Consider the following 26,056-nt stretch of genomic DNA (forward strand, 5'->3'; position numbering starts at 1 on the left):
TCTAGAGACAAATTATATTTAATTGCAATTAACACACAAGGATTAGGATGTGGAGATCCGCACCAGAGAGATGGCTCAGCACATATAAGGATATTGCTACCAACCCTGAAGTCCTGAGTCTGTTTGATCACAAAAACCCATACAGAAGGAGAGAACAGACTCCCAAAAGCTGTCATCTGACTGCCACACACGCAGACACACCCTCACACAAACACATAACATGTAGAAAAATCATTTTTGAGATGTGAAGGTTTACCGGCAGCGATGCTCCATTGATTTACTTTTAAAGCAAGAGAGATGAGCTGGAGAGACAGCACTAGCAATGGTCTGCAACTCCGATTCCAGGTCTGTGTGCAGCAGTCCTGAGTGAGATGCATCCATGAGCATGCTTGCACGCGTGAGCACACACACACACATACACATACACACACAACTAATAAAGGAGGCCATTTTGATTCAGAATTGTGCATCTATAAGTAGGAAATATCTGAAGTCCAAGGCTATTCTCCAGAAATGTGAGCATATGTTCATAGTGGAGTCAACGAAGCAGGCTGTTTTCCTTTGTTCCCCTAGACTATGTCTGCACACAAACCTATTTTACTTGTGCGAATGATGTTGGTGGTCTCTCCGTGAGTATCAGCTTCAGAGCTGGCAGATCCCATCCGTTTAGACCATGCCCTCATCCATTAACCTTAACACTCCTTCTATTCCATGATGATGCTCAGTGCTAACATGAAGCCAGGATGCTCAAGCATGCTCACTGTTCTTCATTTATTACACTTAGCAAATCACTATGATCAAGGGATTCACTACATTACAGCGGACAGAATAAAAATAAATAAAACCTTTCGTATGGATGTCAGCATACACACAGACATGAAGGAGTTCTGTTCACCTGGCTCCTTCCTTGCCTCTCACAGGGGAACAAAGTGAAGACTACTATTGTCTTCTGCAACTCTCTATGCCAAGTCAGAGCTAAGAAAGACACACGCGTTCCGTCTGATATTTATTTGGTGGTTTTGATTTGCAGTGTTGAATTACCATCACTAGCACGCCTGCAATTCTTCATAGTGTGCTCCATTAAGGGATACGCAAGTACAGCTCAGTCAGCTTAAAAGAAATCACAGCACTTCTCAATGTAGTGTGCAAGAGGAGGGAAGTCTGTGGCCTCTCCTTAGAAATAAATATTGAGTAACCATAAAAATGTTCCGTCATCCTTCAGTGGTCCAGGGAGGGGCAGCACGCACGGCCCCGCACACAGGGCATCAGAGTTCCTCTTTGAAATATCCCAGCTTTGCCAATGACATCTCCTTTCTCAACTGCATAACTTCCCAAAACATCTGATCGACTGCACAAACAGAGAAGAGACATATTAAGTCATAACGTGTCATCTTAACTACCTCTCAAGTTTCAATTAAAATGTCCAACTGGCTGAAACCCAATGCAGCACCTGATGCCTAACACCAAGCATCTCAGCCACCTCTCGGGCTCCGTGGGCACCCAGCTTTACAGTCAGCCACCTCCCGGGCTCTGTGGGCACCCAGCTTTATAGTCAGCCACCTCTTGGGCTCCGTGGGCACCCAGCTTTATAGTCAGCCACCTCTTGGGCTCCGTGGGCACCCAGCTTTACCCATCAGCCACCTCTCGGGCTCCGTGGGCACCCAGCTTTATCCATCAGCCACCTCTCGGGCTCTGTGGGCACCCAGCTTTACCCATCAGCCACCTCTCAGGCTCCGTGGGCACCCAGCTTTACCAGTCACTAACAATGGTCACTAGTGTTGCCATGTTAAACGCAGGTCAAAGTAGACACTTGAGTGTCTGCAGTAAGTGCTAACCCTGTTCCCTCCATGAGTACTCATGGCTCAGTTATCTAAAGGTTACTGTGCAGCACCCGAGTCTCCTGCACTTGTCAGCTCTCCTGTTGTTTTGTTCTCCCAGAACACAGAACATTCAGGAATGTTCCTTGTGATGATAAAAGAAAGTTTTATGCATGAGTCAAATTAGAAATAAAAATTCTGCTGTTCAACTGCTCATTTCCACTGCCCACACTTCCGTAAGTCTCCAGTCGAAGCGGAACACAAGTGCTCTGTGCTTCAGGCAGTAAGGTCAGTGGCTAGCACACACTGAATTATCAGTAGTTTCACCAGGGAAAAACTGCCCCCCAAGCACATTTGGCAATGTCTGGAATACCTTTTCCACTATTGTATCTTGAGGTCTACTGGCATCTAAATAAAGAGGCCAGAACTGCTGTAAGATATGCTACAGCACACTCAACAGAGACTCCCCCATCACACACAGAACTAGCCAAGCTCAGAATGTCAATACAAGAGAGTGTCCTTCCTCTGAAATGCTCGTGAGAAGAGTCCAGATTTTAATTAAGAAAAAAATATATATATATTACGCAGACACAATGAGATAACCTCGGGGAAAGAGCCCAACTTCAAACCCAAAGTTCCAAGGCTTTCACATGGAGTCCGGCAGAACGGTACCAGCCTTAGCCCAGCACTCGGGAGGCAGAGGTGGGTGGGTAAGGTAGATTGGTTTTGCTGCACTTGCGTTCTGACCGTGTGGTCAGGCAAGGCACTGTCTACCAGTAGGTCCATGCTAGAAGTTTTGTATCGTGAAGCCTTTGGGGCTTGGGGTTGAGGTGGCTAAGCTGAAGAATGAAAGCTGAGGAACTATGCCTTGACTTTACCTGACCTCAATCCTTTAACACAAGGTTCGGATAATGACGAGGTTTTAACATTAAAAATTTAGCTTTATACAACGACCGCCCCCCCCAACACACACACACACACTGTAGGTGCTGTGTATTGGACACATGAAGTGGAAAAGGGACAGAGACCCACAGGATATCATATCTGTCACTTAAGCAAGATACTTTCTTCCTATTTTCATGAAGTCAGTTGTTTTCAGACTTCCCACCAATCTTACTATAACAAGGAAAAGAATCTGTATAATATTATCTATCATCATATTTTTTATTAAAATTATAAAATCATTACACACTTACTACTTTTGTCTCACAGCCTTTAAGCTCCAATACGGGAGATAGGTTCCATGCCTTCTCTGTACATTAAAATTAATTATATGCGATTCTAAACAAATACGGCACAGAACAGTATCCCAGAGCTATACGGGCTGAACCAAGTCTTTGCCAGTTTAATTTTTCCATAAACTTTTCAATAACGTATGTGACTGAGAAGAATTAGCTTCTACTAGTCTTTCACTACAGAAACATCTCAGCATCTATAAAAATTTACAAGGGAAAATTTCTTACCAAGACTGACAGGCTCTCCCTGCCCTCCCTGCATCTGCTGTGTCAGGCTCTCCCTGCCCTCCCTGCGTCTGCTGCCGGCCCTGCTCTGGAACAGTCCCGTGTGCTCAGTAATGCTGCTCTGAGGCTGTGCTGCCACCTTGCTCTTTGTGATTGGTGTCTAAGGCTGAGTTATAAGCCCATCAGCAGCCTGAAGGCTACGCTGAGATTCTAACAGCACTGCAGTGGCTGGCGCCCTTCTGCTGACTGGAACGTGGTGAGCCTTGCTTTACTTGGTATCATCACATTCCCACCTCGGGAAGTCGGACATGAGAGCAGAAAACACAGGAAACCTACGCTTGGCCCCTTCACTCTCCCATCAATTAAAGTCAGTCCAAGCACTTCTAGGGCTCGCTTATCTCCATACCCACAGACTCCTCAAGGACTGGCAGCTGAACCTTGTGTGAGCTAATGAAGCAATCTGCCAATGAGTCACACCCATCCTGACATTTTTTTTCTTTTATTTACTTATTTACTTATTTTATTTATGTGAGCAGACTGTAGCTGTTTTCAGACACACCAGGAAGAGGGCATCAGATCTTATTACAGATGGTTGTGAGCCACCATGTGGTTGCTGGGAACTGAACTCAGGACCTCTAGAAGAGCAATCAGTGTGCTAACCACTGAGCTACCTCTCCAGCCCCTTGACATTTTTTCTTAAACTTTTTTTTTTCCTGAGACAGGATGCCATTAGCTTGCTTGTGCTGCCCTTGAACTCATCCTACAGCTCTCCCTGGCCTTGAAAGTGTCATCCTCCTGTCTCAGCACCACCCTCCCCCCCAGCTGTCAATCTCTCAAAGGGTGAATACAGTACGATTCCACACTCGTGACATGTACAGTGTGATCTATCACATATCCCTTGCAAGGTGAACTGGTTCTACTCAAACCTCAAGAGCAAATGGGATAAAAACCGTCTTTTGTGGATGAGGTATTTGTTCTTCTAAATTATCCCTACTTTTGTTAGCAGTGGTCAGGAAGTTTAATGGAACTGCAGGAACAATTACACTGTGGCTCTGACTGCCTCAACCTTAAAGCAAATGTCTACAGTGAAACAAGACCACTCACCATCCTGCTGTTTCACGAGTCCCTGCTGAATGTATCGAATGTATGTAAAGAAGTTACATACGGAAGTGATCTAGGCCAAAAGAGAGAGACAACCAGTCAGTTTCACAGCGAGGCAGACATTATTAAAGGCCACGGTGGCATGTGTCACTTACCCTGTATCTGCAGAAAGGAGAGATGTAGTAACAGCAGCTGGAGTCCCCGAGCCTAATCCTGTGCCTGCAGGGCTTACTCTGGCCAGTGAGCGCACACTTTCTGTAAAACAACAAATTTCAGCTTTGTTTTATAGTTGAAAGCATTTGCCCTACTTTCTTTACATTTAGTTTTTCATTAAGATAGGAAATATCTGAGACCCTAACATGTGACGGGCCTGCTCTGGATGCGGGGCCACCGTGAAGAACAGACAGAGACCCTGCCCCTACTCGACTCCCAGCATGAGCTTACGGCTGCAGCACTGAGCAGTACTGAGCACGCTTCCAGAACAGACGATGGTGTTTGGTGTTTGCCATACGTGTCCTGGCTGTGGGCAAGCAGCTGCAGGACGGCGCTCACCTACCTTCAGCTTCCTAGCTGAGATGAAGCTAATCAAGATTATTCGAGTCTTACAACCACCGATAACAGGAACAGCTGCCAAATGCAGTCTGTGTAGTGGGTAGGGTTGGCTGCACTTGGTGTCGGATGTAAGAAGTATAAAGAAACAAGCCACCCTTAGTAACCCTTGTATGAAGAGGCCAGCTCATACCTTCCTGTCTGACTGTCTGTCTGTAGGTGTTTCGGCTGGTCAAGGCTATACATTCCTGGAGGGTAGATACTGTGTCTTATTTATCTTTAAAGCCTGGCCCCAGGTAGCCACCTACTGACTGCTAAATAACTGATGGGCCACCTGTCACCGTGCTGCTCCAAGAGTGAAGCCCGTTTGTGTACCAGGCTGGACCTGCCCACTCGTCAGCTGGGAACCTGACAGACACAACCACCCCTCTTAGTTAAGGCAAAATTAGCATAGCTCTCAAGAAGTTGCCAATACCATTTGACATGCCATTACAAATTACACAACAAAGGAAATCAATACATATAAGCCACATTAGATGTTAGCTGTACCTACGAGACACATTACACAGGTGTTCCTCTGCTAAGAAACCAAGTACACAACATGTTATTTGGAACAAGATAATTTTAAAGGCATACTGCAAATGTCTTTGAAAAAGAGACTATCTGTTCTTTTCAAAGAGACTTTGCCTTATTGCCTATGCATGTACACACATGCATGCACATACAAACACACACACATGCAAACTGTTTTAGAGACCCGTGGCAATATTTAAAAGTACTAACTACTGGCTTGGGAAGGATCAGAAGTCAATAAATTTAAGATTCAACTGCTAGAAGTCCTTGTAACATGCAAAAGCAGAATTTATTCAGAAGAAAAAAAATACCCTTCAACTGAAAAAAACAAACAAGCCAGTTACAGCTATTCTTCTGGAAAATATGTTTGTTCTTTCACCGTCTGTCTCACTTTGAGAGGATTTTGCTAGTGAGGTCCCACGTGCTAATTTTTAGATTAATAAAAAGTGCCCTTCAAAGCACTGGCTCTGTCTTATGGAGGGTCCTTCTCTGTGAGCGTGCTGTGTGTATATGCTTCCTCAGGCCCAATAAAAACTTTTCTTCAATTGCTTAAGAGAAAATTCTTAAATGATCCTTTTCAATGCTGCCATGGTCCCGGGCTCACTCCTAGCCTTGCCTCCTGTGAGGCTAGCACAGAACATGCCACTCCTGCGGGGTCTCCTCACGGGCCCAGGCTCCAGATTCCAGGCTATTGCTCCCCTTGTCACGCAGGGATGGCAGCGTAGAAATCCCGGCCCATAGCTTCTTCCACAAGCAGAACCTTTTCCAAATTCCAACCAATTGAGGAGCAGCCACTACTAAGCTCCTCCTTCTTCCAGCCCCACCCCATCTACTTCCGGTCTTTCATCCATCACACCTCTCCCTCTTCTGTTTTCCCTTTCCTCTGAACATATTCTTTTCCTGTTCCAATTTATTTAGTTCTACCCACATCCCAAACCCTAGACAAATCTCTCCAATCCAGGGCCCCCGTCCCAGCTGGAATGACCTTGTCTCTCTCAAACGCCCCCAGCACTTGCCATTTATTTAGTCACCATTTCTGAAAGCCAGTTCCCAGGAGCCTCAGGAGGGCTTTACAGTTTGCTTAAAACTGCACTTTCGGAGCCAGTGGGTAAAGGCACTGGCTGCAGAGAGAGAGAGAGAGAGAGAGAGAGAGAGCCTGAGTTCACGCCCTGGAACCTACACAGTGGGAGAGAAGCCAGCTCCACAAGTCCTACTGTGACTTCCACGTGCACACTGTGACTCCGCCATAGTAGCATAAAATAAAATGTAAAGGAAAGAAAGCCAGGAAGGGAGGAAAGGAGAAAAAGACAAAACCCTCCTTCCATTTTACCACAAGCGCCTCCTCCCCCCTGACCTTGCGCACATAAGCACTGTGTGTAAAGTGCTCTCTAAATTTAACCTACCTGATTCACACTGCTGTCTGCCATCATGTAGAGAATGCTTTCCTATGTATAGTATATGTGACACAGTGTAAGCAGACAAACTGCCACATGCCATACTTGTTCAGGTTCCAAACACTGCGTTCCCCACACCTGACTTTCCATTTGAGGGACTGCAGGGCACACAGGAAAACACTTTGGTGTTTGTACGATTTAATACTGTAAGCTCCCCTCAAGTCCAGGCTGCTGCGCTACAGGGTATCGTCACAGTACTTTAACACCAACCACAGCTCTGGCTGGGTGTGCAGCTCAGGGAACAAACACAACCGGCTACACCACCCAACCAGTCCCATAACCACTAGCACTCTACAGCCACCCTGGGAATGTGTGTGCGCCCACAGAAACAGACGGTACAGCTTCTCTAACAGGCCCTGTGTGCACAGCATCACAACAGCCCTGATGAGAGCCAAGGGCTGGACTCTCCGAGCTCGGCTGGGCTGTCCAACCTCTGTATTAGCCCAGTCCTCAAATGCTTTCCCTGATAAAATAAAACAGAAGCTAAAGCCTATTCCTTACAGTGATGGACGGAAAAGGCTGCCCAGCCCTAAGAACAGAGCAGTCCTCCCTCTGACAACTTGTACTTTCCAAACGCCTGTCACATGTGGGAGACAGCTGTTTGCCAATTTCAGCATCTTTTATAGAAATCATATGGAAGGTGAGGACTAATTTTTTTAATTTTTAATTATGTATATGTATCCAGGTCTGGGGGCAGAGGCCATGTTCCCATGAAACTCGTGCAGGCCAGAGGTATCCGACCTGAGTTACAGGTGGGTGCTGGGTTGGCTGATGTGGGAGCTAGGAGCTGAACTTGGGCTCTCTCAAGAGCATCAAGTGCTGCTAACCACTGAGCCGTCTCTCCAACTCCTGTATCCTGTTTTCCTACTTGGTAAGGCCAGTTACCAAGCCATTACCTTCTCTTTTCTCTCTCCCAGTCTGGCCTACAATTCACATGACTGACTTCACAGCCCACTAACGGGTCAACACTGTCTCTAACCTTTAGTCGGCCTGCAGCCCCAGCATGTATGTATTACATAATTAAGAGATCTTGAGGGCTCTCCTGAGCAGCCACATCCACCTCTTGCCTTGGGTCTGTACCACCGACCTTTCCTTGGCTATTCCTCTCTCCGCAGCCACACTGAAATCTAAGAATGTTCTAGAATTCTCTAAATAAACCACACACCTTTCTTTACCTAACAGACCTCAGCTTTGTCAGGGGGGAGGGATAAGTTTAACTTTGAAATACAAAGTTAAAGACAAACACCGCATGTCATTCAAACCACAGACAAGAACAAAACAAGAGCACAGCACAGAGACTTTGAAGAGCGCGCTCTTCCCACAAGGCGTGGTGAAAACACCTACTTTGGCCCTCCGCACTCGACAGCAGAAGCCTTCACGAAGCGGATGGGCTGCAACCCCACTGGTTCGATGCTTAGAGTGTTGTTCTCCACAGCCTCCAGAACAGCTGAAGCCAACTTAAAACAAAACAGAGTTAAATGTCAGCAGAAAAATACCAAAATAAAATACGACATTAATTTTACAAGCTGGTCCTCCCTCGGCTTCACTAACTTGGCCGTAGCCACTGCAAAGAGAAGGAAGAAAAGCACAAAGTACAGCCTCGATTTAACCTTTGAAACGCAAGCAGCTATGGCAGGCAGCTCAGTTACAGCACCAAGGAGGGTCTTATTAACTGGATTAACTGGCTGAGGGTAAGGTTGTTTTATTATTATTATTATTATTTTATTGCTATTATTCCAGGCTCTGTCCACGCATGGCTACAGGTGTACTATATAAAAGCCACTTCAAAATTAATATCCTAATGCTTTACCCTCTAAATTTATACAATAAATACTGGTCATTTATGACAGCAATATATAGTAATTTTAGCTACATATTTTCTCAACTTCTGTCTCACAGGCACAACAATCTCCCAGATGAGATGAGCTATGGAGCGCCCTCCATGCGCAGCCAGTAAGAAGGTCAGAGTGAGTCTGCTGCGGTTACCAGCACTAGGGAACAGTCTGCCGTGCACAGCCCACACTCGGGTCAGCGCCAAGCTGCTCGTGCACAGTTCTCCTTACAAGGACGATACAGCTCTTCCCTCTACAGAGTCATGTAAGATTCTGAGGACTGAATTCCTTAAACATTAGCTAGCAGGCTATTTGGAGACAAGCTTCTCACATATAAGATCAAACTACATTATGACTGCTGGATGGTTTTGTGTCAACTTGACACAAGCTGGAGTTATCACAGAGAAAGGAGCTTCCATGAGATCCAGCTGTAAGGTGTTTTCTCAATTAGTGATCGAGGGTGGGGAGGCCCCTTTTGGATGGTGCCATTCCTGGGCTGGTAGTCTTGGTGCTATAAGAAAGCAAGCTGAACAAGCCAGGGGAAGCAAACCAGTAAGAAACATTCTTCCATGGCCTCTGCATCAGCTCCTGCTTCCTGACCTGCTTGAGTTCCAGCTCTGACTTCCTTTGGTGATGAACAGCAATGTGGAAGTGTAAGCTGAATAAACCCTTTCCTCCCCAACTTGCTTCTTGGTCATGATGTTTGTGCAGGAACAGAAACCCTCACTGAGACACTGATCTTACGTTGGATGCGACTTATCCACCTGACCTTTTCAATGTGCTTCAACCTGCTTGCTTCATCCTCTACCAACCCTAACCCAGGCACGTTGGCATTGTCTTTCTGTTTGATTTAAGGACACGTTTGGTGTTCTGGTTTAGGGTCTATGTTAGCAGTGATCTAACAGGGCCTTGTACGGTCAGTGAAGCACTCTGCTCTGAGCTACACTCTGGCAAGCTCCTTTAACAGGGTGTGTATAGAACTTGGCTTAAACTGAAAACTGAATCTGGGTCTACGAATCAAGCAGCAACCTTCCTCCCACACCTATCTACACGGCTCACTAATACAATGAGGAAAGATGTTCAGAATAGCTGTGATTGTGGTCCTAATGGAAAATGGAAAAATGTTTAAGATGACATTTTACAGTAGTTTATTACATGTAGGACATTAAAATATGAAACATGACAGTAGAAAGTACAATAGATTCTAATGCATTTCTATTAAAATGAAAACCATTACCTCACTTTTTGCGAATGTTAAACATGGAAAGATATCCTCCTGGTAGATTTTGTCCAGGAAAGGACACGTTCTGTCCATCGTGGGCTCATCCTTCCAAGATCTGAACTCATTATACAGCGATAAATCAGCCTAACAAACCAAAGCAATACAAAACTTTAAAAAGGAAAAAAATAAAATAAAATAAAACATTTGATAAAATGAAACTAAATTAAACATTATTAAAAGGGAAAGTTCTTCATTTAAAATAATAAAAATTCAGCTGTCCCATAATCCATGATAGCAATCTTCCTCTAGAAAATGGTTGACTGAGCCTTTTGAGTATGTCCCCTACGGTGTGCAAACACGCTGCCCTCATGATTCTCCACAGACTGCAGCTACTCTTCTCATCTGAGATAGGGTCTGGCTCGTACCCCAAGCTCACCTGGAGCTCACTGTGTGACCAGGCTGCCCCTCACAAGGCTCCTGCCTCCGCCTGACTGCCATGCCCAGCAACACTTGGGCTCTCTGAAGACACAGGCTGTCCTGAATATAGGAAGCGCTGCTGACCAGTCTCTTCTGACAAGTACCTATCTGGAGACACATTAACTAGAGAGAGTGAATAACCTGAGTCTAACCTGTGGGATAAAGATGTGAGGGGCCGTTCTTAACTAGACGGTCCCTAAAGGATGGCTAAACACCCTGAGCATGAGCAACAGGACAAAAGGCGGCAGCGTGCACTCAGCCGCTACACTGAGCACCTTCAAGACTCCCTGAACTGTAATAATCCACTTCCTTCCTGCTCAGGCCTCCCCCGGGGCTCCTCTTTCCCTTCTCCATCTCTGAGTCTGACCTCAGCCTTCTTCCCCACAGGCCCCCAGATCCCTGCAGCCTACCCGTGGGGTTCAGGAGAGCCTGCTGCACATGAGGCAGCGCCTACACCGGCCCCTACAGAGCGAGCTGTGTCTCCCCCTTGCAGAGCTCTTAACCACGCTGAAGGTGCTAAACCCCCATGGATTCGCACTGAGGGCTGTGAGCCTGGGACAACTTATTGAGAGGTAAGACCCCACCAAGGAAACAAAAGGCTGCTGCACCCAGGCTCTCTCCAGACTTCAAAGGTGAATAACGACAATCTGTTTCTCATGCCCGTTCCTAAGTTCCTCGAGTCAAAGCTAAAGGAAAGAGGACAAAATATATCAAGAGAGATAGTACTGAAGATTTTCAAATCCTCTTGCTTAGTTCATCAAGAAAATGGAACTAAGCCCCACAGCAGGAGGGGGATAACGGAAGGGAACCTTCGAGTGCAGAAGCAGTAATTCATCTCTCAAAGGCTGACTCTCAGGAACCACGTTCCCATGGGTTTGTGCCAAGCATACAATGACCCCCAGTTTATCGATAAAACCAGGACTTAGATAAAATAGCTTCCCAAAGTCACAGTGTGCCAGCTTGACACGGCTAGAGCCACCTGAGAGGAGGAACCTCAATAGAGATCAAGCCTCAAGATGAAGCTGTAGGCAAGCAAGCCTGTGGGGCATTCTCTTAATTAGCCGTGGCTTCTGCATCGGCTCCTACCTCCAGGACCCTGCCCTGCCTGAGTATCTACCTGGTGTCGTTTCAACAACGAACAGTGGTGTGAGACATAAGCAAGATAAACCCCTTTCCCTGACTTGCTTTTGGTCATGTGTTTCATCTCAGCAGTGATAACCCTAAGACACACAGTTAAGTCCAAATTCAAGCCTAACTTTTTAGATCCCAAAGCCTTGTACTGAGCGCACATCCACACCAGTATTAAAGCTTTCAGAGAGACACTTCTATGACTGGGAGCCCCACCACGGTTTCTAGAGAAACGCAGACACTCTCCATTTCCATTCAGGGTGTTATACAGTATCCCACGGCATATTTCAGTCAACATTTCTTGTTTGTATAATAAAACTTGCTGACATTTTCACAAAGTATCAGGCTAGAAAGTGTGGCTAGAATACTCAAGTAGGGACATGTTGCCTATTTTATACATTTCAAAACACAAGAGAAGCTTTGGAAGTACTGAGAAACCACCTGAAAAAGCTTTCCTATAGGCAACAGGAGAAAACACACTACACTTACTAACTCAAAAATGACAACAGAAGCTAACCTTTTAAAAACAGCACACTTATTTAAAGTTAGAGAAATCAGAATTAAAGCAGCGACTAAAGGAGTATATTAGCTACTTAACAAAAACAAACATGAATTTTAGATTTTGCTACACTCAGATCTGGATGAGAAGTAAACTTTCAGTTACCATATTCTTAATAATAGCCAACCAAGTGAAATTCAGCTACAAGAGTTACCCTTGGCCATTCAGTGCAGCGATACTAGCTTCTACACACACATTACTGAATAAACACAGACAGCCGCTTGCTTCAGCATGAACTGGCTTAAAACTCAGTGTCTGAAGCTCCAGGAAGCCTTGGGCAATGCCCTACAAACACTTTACACCACACATGATGGTAAAACCAGCAATGTTTAATAATGCCGTAATTCTTACTTCACACAATTCGATAAACAGTATCTAGGCTATCTTTATGCTTTCTAAAATGCAAGGCTTCGATTATTTCTGTGTTCTGTTTGTTTTCTTAATTATCTGACTCAACTCTAGAACTTTCTTATCGATGGAAAATTTTGCTTCTCTCAGATTTCAAATAAAAAGAGCTACTAGCAATCTTTAGGAAAATCATATTTTCACATTTCTTATTCGTACTTTAACACTGCACTAACAGAACGTCATGACGAGTGGGGGACCCCCTCAGGCACCCACTTTCCTTTACACAACGCATGCCACTTTATTCCCTAGATGGAAACTTGAAATGCAGAGACTCCCAGGCCTGCTGCAGACGCTGAGGCCAAGTGGGGTGGGTGTGGGAAGGGGAGGGTCCTTGAGAGCAGCCAGCCCTAGCAACAGCCTCCCCATCCTAACACTGACAATTCTGTGCTAAAGAAGTCTGCCGGCCACCTCAGTGATGGCAATCAACAGGAGGAACGGGTCAGAGGGGACAGTCCTCTCTGCAGGAGTTACCTCTTTGCAGTCTTTTACGATTGGCTGGATCACACTCAAGTCCTGGTGGCTCCCACCCATGGCGCTGCTTGTACTTTTGTTCCTTGTGTGCCCCCTTTTAAAGGGGGTCTTTGCAGCCGCCAGAGGCTCCTGCGTAGGCGATGTTGGAGAACTGGACAGTACGAGTGTCTTCAGCGCGGCCACTTCAGCCTGAAGTACATCAATCTTGAAAAGAAAGCAGCAGCGTCACACACACAGCATGCTCTATGGCAGATGTGGCCGTCACACCCACAACATGCGCTATGACAGATGTGGCCAATGCTAGCAACTTGGCGAATTTCAAGAACAGAAAATAAGTTTAATTTGTTATTTTTCTATGAAGTAATGAAGGGAAAGCAATCCAAGATTTTTGGGTTTCCATATGGCATGGATTCAACTACCAATAATGTCAAAAGGAAAATTTTAAATGGTCAAAGATACTAACATTAGTATGAATTTTCAAAATATTAAAATGTATCAGCTTACAATTACCTTTAGTTCACTCCTAAAATAATAAAATCTACTTAGGTCTCTTTTTCCCCCCAGTGAATTAAGAGAATAAATATTAACTTTTAAAAACGACTCCAACATCCTTCTACACGATTTCCATGGTGATAAGCAAGCTGGCTGTGACACACTACACACCCGAGTCAGGGTTACTGGGACCTATGTGTGCCTATTTGCACCTTCCACATTAGCACACTTCTCCGAGGGGTCAGGACAGCCGCCAAGGGCACTAGGCACTCATGACGGCTCTCCCCACGGTCTCCCCGCTCCACTGCCAAGGCCCCGACTCACTTTCCCCTGGGCTTCCTTCAGCTGCTTCTCTGCAGTGGCTTGCTTGACGTTCGCTTCCCTCACCATCTTGTGAGCTTCCTGAAAAAGTCAAAGTCTCAAAATCCGGAGGCAGAGTATTGTAACACTCATTTCAGCAGCTGCCTAGGAGGCAGCAAAGGGCCTGAAACTAAGAACCCAACAACCACGTGGGGGAAGCAGCTGCATCAAACGGACGGGAAGGTAGGACTGAGGCCAGGCACTCGCCACCTGCTGAGCACCGTGGCAGCAGAGGTGGGGTCCAGTCCATCCAAGGGACACCCGCGTCAGGACTACAACCAGTAAAGGGGACGGAGGACGGCTGCAGGTCAAAGCCAATACATGACAGGGACAAGACGGTGGACACTTCAGCAGAAACGACACCCCAGGAGCTCCAGTTTCCATGAAAACATGGATAAAATGACACAGGTGAAAACGACTGCACAGTGCAGCCTGAGCAGGGAATCTTCTACTCTTAAAAGTTCCCAATGCCACAGCTATGAAACTGCAGGCACGGCCTGCCTTTCAGTCGTACAGTATTATTAATGACGTCTCTTTAGGAGGTACTGTTCCAGGCTCTGACAGTGAATGAGGAACAAGACAAAGGCATGGTTCCTAAAGAGCTCAGGGTGCACTCTAACAACAGCAACGGAAATCAGGGTGATAACCCCAGACTTCACTCTAAGTGAAAGATGAATTCTTCTTTAAGAGAATAACATGATCTCATATTTTAGAGATTAAGCTTTTGTATGAAATAATCTGTATAGATTAGGATAACCGGGAACAAAATGTGGTTTCAGACTTAGTATTTGGGAATGTAAGATATCCAAAGGAGATTCAAAGATACTTATTAAACACACAGTCTGACAGCTCTCTCGGGTCTGTGACCTGCAGGTGGCAGGTGGCAAGGTCTCCCTCAGAGTGTGGTGCCACTCACAGCTGTTCATCTGCAGCAGCTTGTGTGACTCCAGAGCATGAACCTCAGACTACATTAAATATCCGAATACTCACTATTGATGGTTGGCATGGAATGGGATGCACCTCGGGAATACTCCCGTCACCGTGCACTGCTCATCCAGCAGAGCCCTGAAGAAGAATGAGCTCAGCTCTGCCCTTCTGAAAACAACAGTTGCTGCAGACTGGACGGACTTTCCTGGGATAAGGTGGAACTGTCCAAAGAAGGCTATTTGGCAGGTATTTCCAACACAAGAATGCTATCTGCTCGGATCTCTGCTAAGAAAACTGATATTTAACTCTGAATGCAGAAGAGACTGATGTTGGACAGAACACCTGCTGACCCGGGCGGGGATGGACCCTTGGTGCCAGCTGCGCAGTCTGGATCAGACTTAAGACTGGACAACTGAAGAGCCGACGCCAGCTTTGAAAGCTTGGAAGAGCTAAGGAAATGGTGAACGCCAGAACCCAGGCCAGGATGAGCCCCAAGGTGAGATGGGAAATGAGGTGACCTCTCCAGCTTCAAGAGGGACCCTGATGATACACAGGAGCAGCTGAGGTCCCCAGAGAAAGGGACGTTAGCCTGAAGCATAAAGCGTCTGGCATGGGTCTGCGGATCAACAGAACACCAAAAGGCAGCATTTCTAGATGTGGGGCTGTTTTCTCTGACTGTCCTTCTCAAAGTCAGGCATTGTAAGCATGGTGTAAGGCAGATGCCCTAAGCTGTCTCCACCGAGACTGAGCTTTGCCAAGAACATTTTACGATGCTGACAACGTCTTCTAGTACAAATGGCAGAAGTATGTTAGGACCGTTTCAGAAACTGTTACAAACTTTGTCCCGCCACAAAGCTAACTACATCAACTTTTAAGAAATATAACATTCATTAAATTTCTTGACAATTTGAGACGTGTCTGCAATGAACTCTGGCTATTTCCACCCTATGCCTGGCCTCTCTCCTCCCACCTGTCAGGGTTCCCTTCTAGTCTGACTTCTGACACCTGAGTCCTCTCTGTGACCAAGTTTTGAACTACCCATTGGGACTTGGTGCTCTCGCCTGTATACAGGTGGTACACAGGTAAAGACGATGACCTGTCCTCCTCGGACTAACAGGGAGCCAGCAGTTCATCAGGGCGAGCTATGGTCCCTGAGCCCTCCCAGTCCACGCCTGACTGCTGGCGGGCCCGGTCGTGTGCAGGCTGGGCAGGCGCCATGAAGAACGCAAATGCCGTCCTCCTCCTCCTCAGCTTCTGGCTCTTACAGTTTTTTTCCAACTCCTCTTTTTAATGATTTTCTTCTTTTAATAAAACTCAAGCAAACACTACAAACCACAATTTTTCTTTTTTAATTTTTTTATATTATCATTTTATTTTGTGTGTGCCATGGCATGCATGTAGAAATCAGAGGACAACTTGCACAAGTTAGCTCTGTATTCCCACACGGGGCCCAGGGATGGAACTTGGATCAGGCTTGGCCACGAGGGTCCTTACCTGCTGAGCCACCTTGCTGACCCTAAAACAGCAATTTTTAAAATTCAAACTTTTCATATATACTCTCCGAGGAATGAGTGAGGCCGTATTATAAAATCCTGTCTCTGTAATTAGACCTGTGTGTTTCTACAGGAACAGAAAACTGTACACAGTAAAGCCACAGCAGCTCCTAACGGACTGAAGTCCTGCATCGGGCCTCCCGTCACCTCTCAGGCCACGTTCACAGGTGGTGGAGCGCACAGTGCAGAGTGAGAACCACGGCGGTGGTGGGGCCGTGTGAAGAGGCTGGCGTCAAACACTGGAGATGCATTAGTGCTTGGCTTCAAGTTCCCCTCTGGTTGCTGTACACAGCAGCCGCTGCTGGGCCTCCCACGCCCAGTCACACAGCCGTGTATGGAGCCGGGGTATGTACTAGGAATCACCAACCTCTGTAAAGGGCCAAATGGCACTCTTGCTTCTCAGGACCACACACACAGTTTCTGTTACCGTAATTCAACTTTGTTTTTTACAGTGTGGAAGCAACCAGAGGTAATACATGAATGAACTGCCTGTCTCGGTAAAAATAAAAAGTGAGACTTTCAATTAAAAACCAACCCCATCCCCACCTCACCTCGCCCTTGGTGTTTGGTGGTGGGCACACCTGAGGTCTACTTTTCAGTGCACTCCAGCCCCTGACTCAGTCCCTGTGCACACACACTGACCTCCTACATGCCTGACAGCTCCTACCCTCAACCAACACTCCGTCCCCCCACTCCTCAGCCCACCCACTGTGTCCACGGGCAAGGGAAACACAAAACCCTCCTGTTCTCTTCTCGCACCATCATCTGCAGTGCCTCACACGGTAAGACTGGAACTTTAATAGGTGTGTGTGTGTGCATGCGTGTGTGTGTGTGTGTGTGTGTCTGTCTGTCTGTCTGTCTGTCAGAGGACAACCATCAGGAAGGGCACTCCTCTTCCACCACAGGATCCGGGGACTGAACTCTGGTAGTGAGCCGGCACAGCAAACCCCTCTACCAGCTGAGTCAAGCTGGTCTCCCTTTTTAAAAGCTAATGTTATATAAACACACAGCACGCCTCGTTCCCTGCTGAATACACTGTGCTCACATAGGGCTTGGGACAATACAACAGCAATGAACATGAGAATACAGATATCAAGAATTTTATTTCCTGGGCTGGAGAGATGGCTCAGCAGTTAAGAGCACTGACTGCTCTTCCAGAGGTCCTGAGTTCAATTCCCAGCAACCACATGGTGGCTCATAATCTATAAGGGGATCTGATGCCCTCTTCTGGTGTGTCTGAAGACAGCAACAGTGTACTCAGATACACTAAGTAAATAAATTAAAAAAGATCTTTATTTCCTTTGATGCAGACCCCACACAGGGACTGCATGCTTCTAGTTTTTGTTGTTGGTTTTTTTTTGGCCTGGGGTTTTTTGTTTGTTTGGGGGGGTTGTTTGTTTTTTAAAGCCAAGGTCTCACTATGTAATCCTGGATGTCCTAGAACTCGCTCTGTAGACCAGGCTAAGCTTGAGTGCGAGATCTGCCTGTCTCTGCCTCCTGAGTGCTGGGATGAAAGCGTGTGCCACTACACTGGCTCTCGCTTTAATTTTTTTAAGGAGAAATCGCCATTCTTTTGTCTGTAAGAGTCATACCAACAGCACCACACCTCACCAACACACTCTGCAGGATTCGGAGGGAGGCAGTGGCAGTGTCTCGCTGGGGTGGCTTTGCGTGCGTTATCTGGCTGTGATGTTAAACACCTTTTCACAGCTTCCGAGGCTTGTGCAGCTCCCTGGTGGGTGCTCAATCTCTTTCCTGCGTTGCTCACTTTGCTATGCCTTACACATGCTGCAATTATCCCCGTGCCAGACACACTCTGCACGTGCTCTCTCCACCGCACTGCATGTTATGACTGTCTGCAGACACACTGTGCGCATGGTGTTCTCTCCGCCACACTGCATGTTAACTGGGTGACTGTCTGCAGGTCTTAGTTAGATGCAATTCCACTTCTCTGTTTCTGTGATGTCTCCTGAGCTTCTGCTTTCACATTAAAGAACAACAGCAGCAGCAACGGCACCCATAACCCCTGCCCAGACCACTCAAGCAGCTTTTGCTGAGTCAGTGGTCGTGTGGTTTTGGGTCTTTTGTTTAGAGTGCAGAGTGCAGTCATATCCATGTGCACGCAGACATTATTCTCCAGTGTCGCTCTCCGAAGGGGCTGCCCTTCCTTCGGCTCATCAGCCCCGTCATTAACAAGCAGTGGATTATCAATGCACACTTACTTCTGGGTTCTACTCAGTTCTCTCTTCTCAGTCACACTGCAGTTTTGATGGCTGTCACTTGCCACAGACTGGGATGAGGAAATGCCTGCATCCAGCTGACTGCTCTTGCTCAAGAGCACTCTGTTTGGCTCCTTCATCAATCCATATGAATTCAGATGGGTTTTATATTTCTGCAAATAATATACTTGGAATTTGATAGTGAGTATATGAATCTGCAGATCACTGGTTATACAGAAATTTAAATGCTAAATTAATTATTCTAACCCATGGAATGATGTCTTCTTTAAATTCCCTTCACATCAACCTGTCCCAGTGTTCAGTGCGCTAACCACTGCTTATGTCTACATAAGTGAGTCCCGTGGGTGCTTCCGTGAAACCATCCCTTTAGTTTCCTTTTCAGATCATTTAGAACATAAACACTGATCTCAAACTTTACAAAGTTCATCTCTTAGTTCTGTTTTTACTGCTTAATCTTTCGGATTCTCTATATAATCGGCAATCATCTGCAGACCTAACATATTTCCTTTTCTTGTGGAATTATTCTGACTATGATCCCTAGTCCTGCATGAAGGAGAAGTATTGAGGCGGAAAGCCCTTGGCTTGCACCAGATCACAGAGGAAATGCGTCCTGTTTCCCAGAGATTAGGATGCAGTTATGTTTAATACTTGGTCCTCACCACGTTCAATAACATTCCCCTAATACCTCTTTTGTTGAAGACTGTATCATTACTTTCGGCTTTTGTGAGACCATCCTGGTTTCATTTCCTGTTACTGCAGTGTGCCTCACTGACTGACTTACTGATGCTGGGTCACCGGGGCAGTCTAGAGCCCTCTTGGGCCATGGTGTGTGGTTTTTCTGTGTGCTTTCTGACATGGGTTGTTAGTATTTTATTGAAGATTTTTGCATCTTTGTGTATCAAGATTCAGTATTGGCCCACAGCCCTTTTTTCTCATGGAACCGTCACTGGCGTTGACAGTACAGCGGTACTGACTTGACAAAATGCTTCGACAAGTGTGCTCCCTTCTGCGTGTCCTCTTCTGCTTTGTTTTGAGCATATGGGGATGTGTGTTATCCTGTGTCACTGGCTGGTGACACTCCCTTTACTTATGTGAAGCCATCCAGCTCTGAACTGCTCTCTTTGGCCCGGCCACATCCGTCACTGACAAGCTGGTCACTGGTCTCGTCTGAGTCTCCATGCCGTCTTCCCTCCATTTTGATGAAGTGCATTTCTAGGAATTTCTCCGTTTCTTCTGGAGTGGTTTCTGACTGGAGTATGTTTTTTTCTTAAAGGACTCTGCATTTAAAACGTCTTCCCTGTGTCTCTTCTTTCGTCTTTTTAAAACCTTATCTTTTTTCCTCAGTTTAGTAAAGATCCTGGTTGTTGCTTCATTTCAAAACAACTCTTGGTTTTGTTGATAGTTTCTCTTTTTTTCTTGTCTCTGTTCCTTTTACACTCTGGTATTTCCTTACTCCTGCTAACTTGGGGCTCAGTTTGCTCTTTTTCAAATTCCTTAAGGTGTTACGGTATTCAAGCACGTGCCCTCCTGTACTTCCCTGTAGGCACTTACTGCCGGGATTCCTAGTACCGCCTTTGCTGCATCTCCGATGCTATGTTCTCAATTTGTCTCCACAAGTTTTTCAAATTCCCTTTTGGTTCCGTCTTTAACCCCACAGTTCAGTGTTTTAGTATGCACATACTTGTGTATTTTACTGTGTTATTGTTATTTCTAATCAAATTTCACTGTGGCAGGATGGTTTCCCAGACCTCTCTTGAGGGTAGACTGAAAATATATCTGAGAAGAATGGAAAAAAGGCATTGGGGATCTTCTTTTTAAATTTATAATGAATTTTGTGATGTAACAGGAATTATCCCAGACAATATTTCATGTACACACGAGAAGAGCGTGGATTCTTCTGTAATGTGGAGAGTTCTGTGTACGTCTAGGGGCATATGGTCGATCCACCCTGCTACTTCGTCTTGCTTTTCTATCTGAGCAATCACAGCAACACATCTCTATTCCCGTACTTCTTTCCTCCCTTCAGATCCGACAGTTGCTTTGTACATCTGGGCGCTTTGTTATTGGGGAAATACTTAACTGCATCATCCAATCAACTGATCCTTCTGTCATTATGTAATGACCTTATCTCTTAACAAGTTTTGACCGAAAGTCTATTATGTGCAATTCAAATACAGCTACCCTCTTCTCCTCACCCTGCACAGAAATACTTCTCCACCCCTTCGCCTGCAGGCTGTATCAACTATGTACCTTTTGATTGGGGAATTCGCTTTGTTTACATTTAAAATAATTAAAGGCTTACTCTCCCCACATTGTAAAGTGTGTTCTTGGTCCTATAGCTTCCTTGTTCCTGTTTTCTCTAGTTCTCTTTCACTGTGGTTTGATGTGGCCTGTGTGTGTGTCCTTTGATTCTTTCCTCTTCTTTGTACATTTTAAACCTAGCATATCAGATTCACAGCAGACATTCCCACGTTAGAACCTGCTTGTAGCAGAGTGACCTCCATCTCAGCACGCGCTTTGTAAATGGTGTCAGAGCTCACTCCTTCCTTAGTGTGTTTCTATAACAAACGCTGGTGGCTGCAGCATTCAATACTTACTGTGTAAATACATTTCTAACCTGCGCATTAGCGTTACACTTTTCATACGATGTACGTGTCTTACCTTTTTCTCCACTTGGTATTCTCCCCTGAGGCTGTCACGTGCTCACTTGTGACCTCTGCTCTTGCACGTGGACAACAGCACTACTCTTCCTTCCCAGTTAGCACTTGGGGGACAAACCTATTTCATGCTTCACCACCCAGTATCCTAAGGATTTCTGTGATGGAGCTCTGGATCCCATTAACTTAACAAGTGGTACACTTCCCAAGGCAGATGGCGCTGAGACAAAGGCTTCGACCACCAGAGGAGGCTGAGCTCATCAAAAGCCACCTTCCACCGAGTAAAAAAATCTCTGTTTGTCCTTCAGACCTCACACACAGTTCTTCAGGTTCTCAGGCTCAGACTGGCTTGCTAACCCTACCTTACAGCTCTGCAACTTGGCAACCTCCAGTGTCATTTGACCCAGTCCTTTACAGTATCCAATATCTATCTGTCTATCTCTGCCTGTCTTACACATGCTCCACTGCGCATGCCTCTCTGAGCAAGCAGAGCTGGGTAGAAATCCTGGTCATGAGGGCAAGCTGCAGATGAAGGTGTGCCACCTCATGTTCTTCAAGTCACCCAGCAGCAGTGACTGTACCTCAAGGGTTTGCAATCATAAAAGAAAATTAAAAAACAAAACCAAAAAAAATCCAAGTAGCCCTAAATAAGTGGTAAACTTTATAAAACTAAAGTTCTGACTTTCCTTTCACACACACTGCTAACTGCCCCAATGATGAGCTGTGGTGGTCCGCTTTCCTCTTTATGCTATTTTAAATTACAGACTACATTTCCTTAGAGATTTTGTTCTCTGTCTTGCTTAGAGGTATTACAAGCACACGTGAAGCTACCCATATCCTTCTCAAGATGTCTTCACAAACCAATTCTACCAACATATACAATTGAGATGTCACTCTTGGCCACAATGTAAACAGACCAACCTCAAACAAACTAGCTGTGAGTTCTTCCAACTCCTGCCCAAGTTGATCCCGCACTTTCGAAAGTCTCTCACATTCTTCATCTTTTAACTTCAATTCCTATGAGAAATTGATAATTTTGTTTTAGATCTCTTCAGTCTGAAGTGAAACTGTATAGATTATATAATAGTTAATAAAATTATAAAATGTTAATACCATCTCCTATGTGTTAATACTGAAAATGAATTACAGTGAATTACAAGTTCCAAAATTACAACTAAGCCAGCATGTTACATTATATTTCTTCCATAAAACATTCAAAGCCTGTGAATATAACACATAAAACCACTAGTGCCCCTTTAGCTTTTCTCTAAACATATGTATTTCTACCAAGCTTATATCTCTTTCAATTTTGCTTATTAATGCCAGTAAAATTAATTAACTTTAGTGTATAGCTAAAGAAGAAGTGGCTCAGTCAGTGAAGTCCCTGCCATAAAAGCACAAAGACCTGGGTCTGGACCCAGAACCCACGTATAAAAGCCAAGGACAGTTGTGTACATCTGTAATCTCAGGTGAAGAGGCAGAGGCAGAGGCAGAGGCAGGCAGATTCTCAGAACTCACGCTAGCCAGCCTGCAAGACAGGAGAGCTCCAAGCTCAGTGAGAGAGTCATAGGACGAAGCACAATTAAAGATGGCACCCACTATTGACCTCTGATGCCCACACATTTGCACATGCATGCACATCTGCATGCACCATGCACACACACACAAACACACCACACACACACAAACACAATATTTTATTAAAGCATCAAACTGCTGGGTTTTATATGCTGCAGCCGGTCACCCTACGTAAACCTTTCAAAGGTCACTCACAGTCACCCCAAGAATGTAACAATGAGTCATGTTGTGACTGTGGTGGCAGCTTAGGTTTTAATCTCCCAAGGACTACTCCTAAAAACCAAATATCCTAGGATATCAGAACCTAGTGCTAAACCGTCTCAGTGGGGCTTGGTCAAAGAGAACCTCACAAGTCTCAGACTTAAGAGAATGTGTCCTCAATGATTGGCCAACAGAGTGAGAGACTCAGAAACACAACTCATCAAAAATACCTCAAAATTTGAAGAAAACCGAAAGAACATATCAGAGAAAAATGGAAAGAAGCAGAATGGTGTCCCAGGCCTCGCCTGTGGTAAACGCATCCAAGAGTTCCAGCCTGTAGGCCGCTAGCTGCTAGGAAAGCCCTGAGCTCGCACCCAGGGCAGAAGTAGTGAGTGGTGAGCCAGAGCCCCCAGCACAGCCAGACTCCACTTAAGGGAAAACATCAAACACCGCAGATGGGTTGAGGCAAGGACCCAATGCAAAACTCTGATCCTGCAGTGGAATACTGAGACTCTAAGACCCCAAACGCCGCACTGGAGGAAACCTGGCTGAACTAGGCACAACTCTTTTTTTTTTTTTTTTTTTTTTTGGTTTTTCGAGACAGGGTTTCTCTGTGTAGCCCTGGCTGTCCTGGAACTCACTTTGTAGACCAGGCTGGCCTCGAACTCAGAAATCCACCTGCCTCTGCCTCCCGAGTGCTGGGATTAAAGGCGTGCGCCACCACGCCCGGCTAGGCACAACTCTTGAGAGATGTTTAAGTGATGACAATATCACAAGGAAAGCCACACCTGAGACCCTCCTAGCTCACAAGGAGCTAATACTCTACCAGAGCCCCAAGAAACAGACATGGATACATACATAAAGTTACAGTTAAGGGAAGGAGACGTTCTAGTCTGCTCTCTCCCACAGCAGAGTGACTGAAAATGACAGCGTTCTGAACAATTCAAAATGCTGGGATAAAGGCGTTCAAGAACTCTGTCAATAGATATAATTAACATGATTTAAGCATGATACAACCGACATACACATGTAATGAAACATACATAGTAACATATTAATGTATGTCATTTTTATGTTTTCTGTCTGTTAAAAACTTTAAAAAGTTAAAAATTAAGCACAAAGCCAAGTTACCCATAAGGGAGGAAAGACTGGATGAGTTGAACGGTCAGCAGCAGGGTTTGTGCTACAGAACAATGAAGCGCTATTTCCTAAAGACGTTCTGGAGAGTGCGCCAAGTGTCTCCTATCCAAACTGTTTCCTGTAAAAGGCCACGGAGTAATATACCTGTAAGACTTCAGGAAGTGTGTGTCCTACGAACCTGCTGGGGCAGAGGAGCAGGGACTAACTGCTGTCAATAGCCCAAACACCAGCCGCTGTGGCTTTCCTCAGGGTGGAGAGGAACCTAACTGTACAACTGTGAAGGGAAGAAAAAGTCACCAAGAGAGTACGAGTGACTGAGGGGGTGACTCAATGCAAGAGTGCCTGACTAACAGGAGGAGGCCCTGAGCGTGAGGAGAGATGGACAGACACAGACACACACACAGACTCTCGTGGGGGACACACTCAATGGAGCCACAGATAGGAGAAAGTATTTGCAAAGGACATATATGATGAACTATTATCAAAAATATGAAAAAAAATTATAACATTAAGAGAAGAAAAACTTTAAAAATGGACAAAACACTAGACCAAGACATCTCAGCAAAGAAGACAGCCAAGTGGCAAGCCATGAAAGATGCTCCATGGTCTTTCATTAGTAACTGCCACTTACAACAAGATGCCACTAGGCAACCATCAGGACAGCCAACACGCAACCCGTGCCAGCCCTGAGTGCCGGTACATACGTGGGCACAGGAAGTGCCCCGCCCTTGCTGTGGGAGTACAAGCAGTGCAGTCACTCAGGAAAACGACTGACTGTCTCTTACAAAGCCAGACACAGTCTTAACAAATGATCCGACAGTCACACGGCCTGGCCACAGATCCAAATGAGCTGAAGACAGGTGTACGCAAAAACATGCACACTCGAGGACTTTATCTGTAATTTCCCAAACCCTGAAGCAGTCAAGGTGTCTTTTATTAGGCAAACAGGTAACTTGGTCAATGAACACAACAGATGAGCACCCAGGGCTCTAGAGAGGAGGGGAGCTCCTAGGGGAGGGGAGGGGGGAGGAGGCGAGCACGTGGGGGAGGGGAGGGGAGCACTGGGATGTGGGGAGGAGGGGAGCACCTGGCGGGTAGAGGCGGTGAGCAACGCAGCTGTGAGATATGCAGGAAACACAGTGAGAAGCCAACCTGAAGCAGCTGCACACTGGCTACTTTAGGCTACATTACATCCTAGACACAGCACGTGAGCAGAGATTACAGGAGGACACGGAGCCTTCACAGGACTGAGAACAGCAATCCCCAGTGAGCAACGTCCTCCTGAGGAACACGGAAGGCACACAGGAAGCCTCCTGCTCTGCTCCCTGACAACTGGAGCCACAGTGTGCCTGTTACTCATGGAGGCATAACTGCAGACCGGCTGCCGACCACTGCTGACCACCCACCACACTGCGTGACTCCACCCAAGCACCAAAGGCTTTCAAGAGCTTGTGCCATTTGCCTCTGCAGTTTGTCCTTGATTCACACTCTGAACAGGGTCGAGCCTGTCAGGTCTCTCATCCACTCCCCAGCCTGGTCCAGTCCATCCGAACTCTTTCCCCACAAATGACTGATATCTTCATTTTGTGGAGGACCTTGTGTGCTTCAAGGTCCAGCTCAGGCAACCACGAATGAGGCAGAATGAGGTAGGACGTGTACTGTCCTTGTGTGAGGACTTTTACCATCTGCACTCTTCCTATCAGTAAGCACCCTGCAGGGCGGTTAGTCAGTCTTCCCTCCTGGTGCCAGAGGGCATGCTAGAGAGCAAATTCACCGTTTTCAGGAAGTCCCAGTCTAATAAGGGAAGCAGAGCTCTCAGGCAGACTCGCAAGGGAATCTCTAAGGATGGGTGTGTGT

General features: G+C 46.0%; 1 protein-coding gene across 5 annotated transcripts in view; it reads right to left on the reverse strand.

Annotated features, from left to right (window-relative positions):
- The window catches only part of Rab3ip (RAB3A interacting protein), a 46,078-nt gene continuing 20,022 nt past the window's right edge, over positions 1 to 26,056 (reverse strand). For 3 of the 5 annotated variants that reach the window (XM_021173888.3, XM_021173891.3, XM_085843182.1), the window contains exons 4-11: positions 22,202 to 22,297; positions 13,868 to 13,945; positions 13,052 to 13,255; positions 10,024 to 10,152; positions 8,299 to 8,411; positions 4,534 to 4,633; positions 4,382 to 4,451; positions 1 to 1,348 (exon numbers count right to left, since the gene is read on the reverse strand). In XM_021173888.3, coding sequence (XP_021029547.1) covers positions 1,266 to 1,348; positions 4,382 to 4,451; positions 4,534 to 4,633; positions 8,299 to 8,411; positions 10,024 to 10,152; positions 13,052 to 13,255; positions 13,868 to 13,945; positions 22,202 to 22,297 — 873 coding nt within the window. In that variant the 3' untranslated portion in view covers positions 1 to 1,265. Of the gene's footprint in view, positions 1,349 to 4,381; positions 4,452 to 4,533; positions 4,634 to 8,298; positions 8,412 to 10,023; positions 10,153 to 13,051; positions 13,256 to 13,867; positions 13,946 to 22,201; positions 22,298 to 26,056 lie in introns of those variants that run through there. The other 2 variants (XM_085843183.1, XM_085843184.1) reach the window with 2 other exon arrangements.

Source organism: Mus caroli, unplaced genomic scaffold (genome assembly GCF_978045245.1).
Source record: "Mus caroli unplaced genomic scaffold, Mus_caroli_1 scaffold_9, whole genome shotgun sequence".
In the NCBI taxonomy this organism is placed as follows: domain Eukaryota; kingdom Metazoa; phylum Chordata; class Mammalia; order Rodentia; family Muridae; genus Mus; species Mus caroli.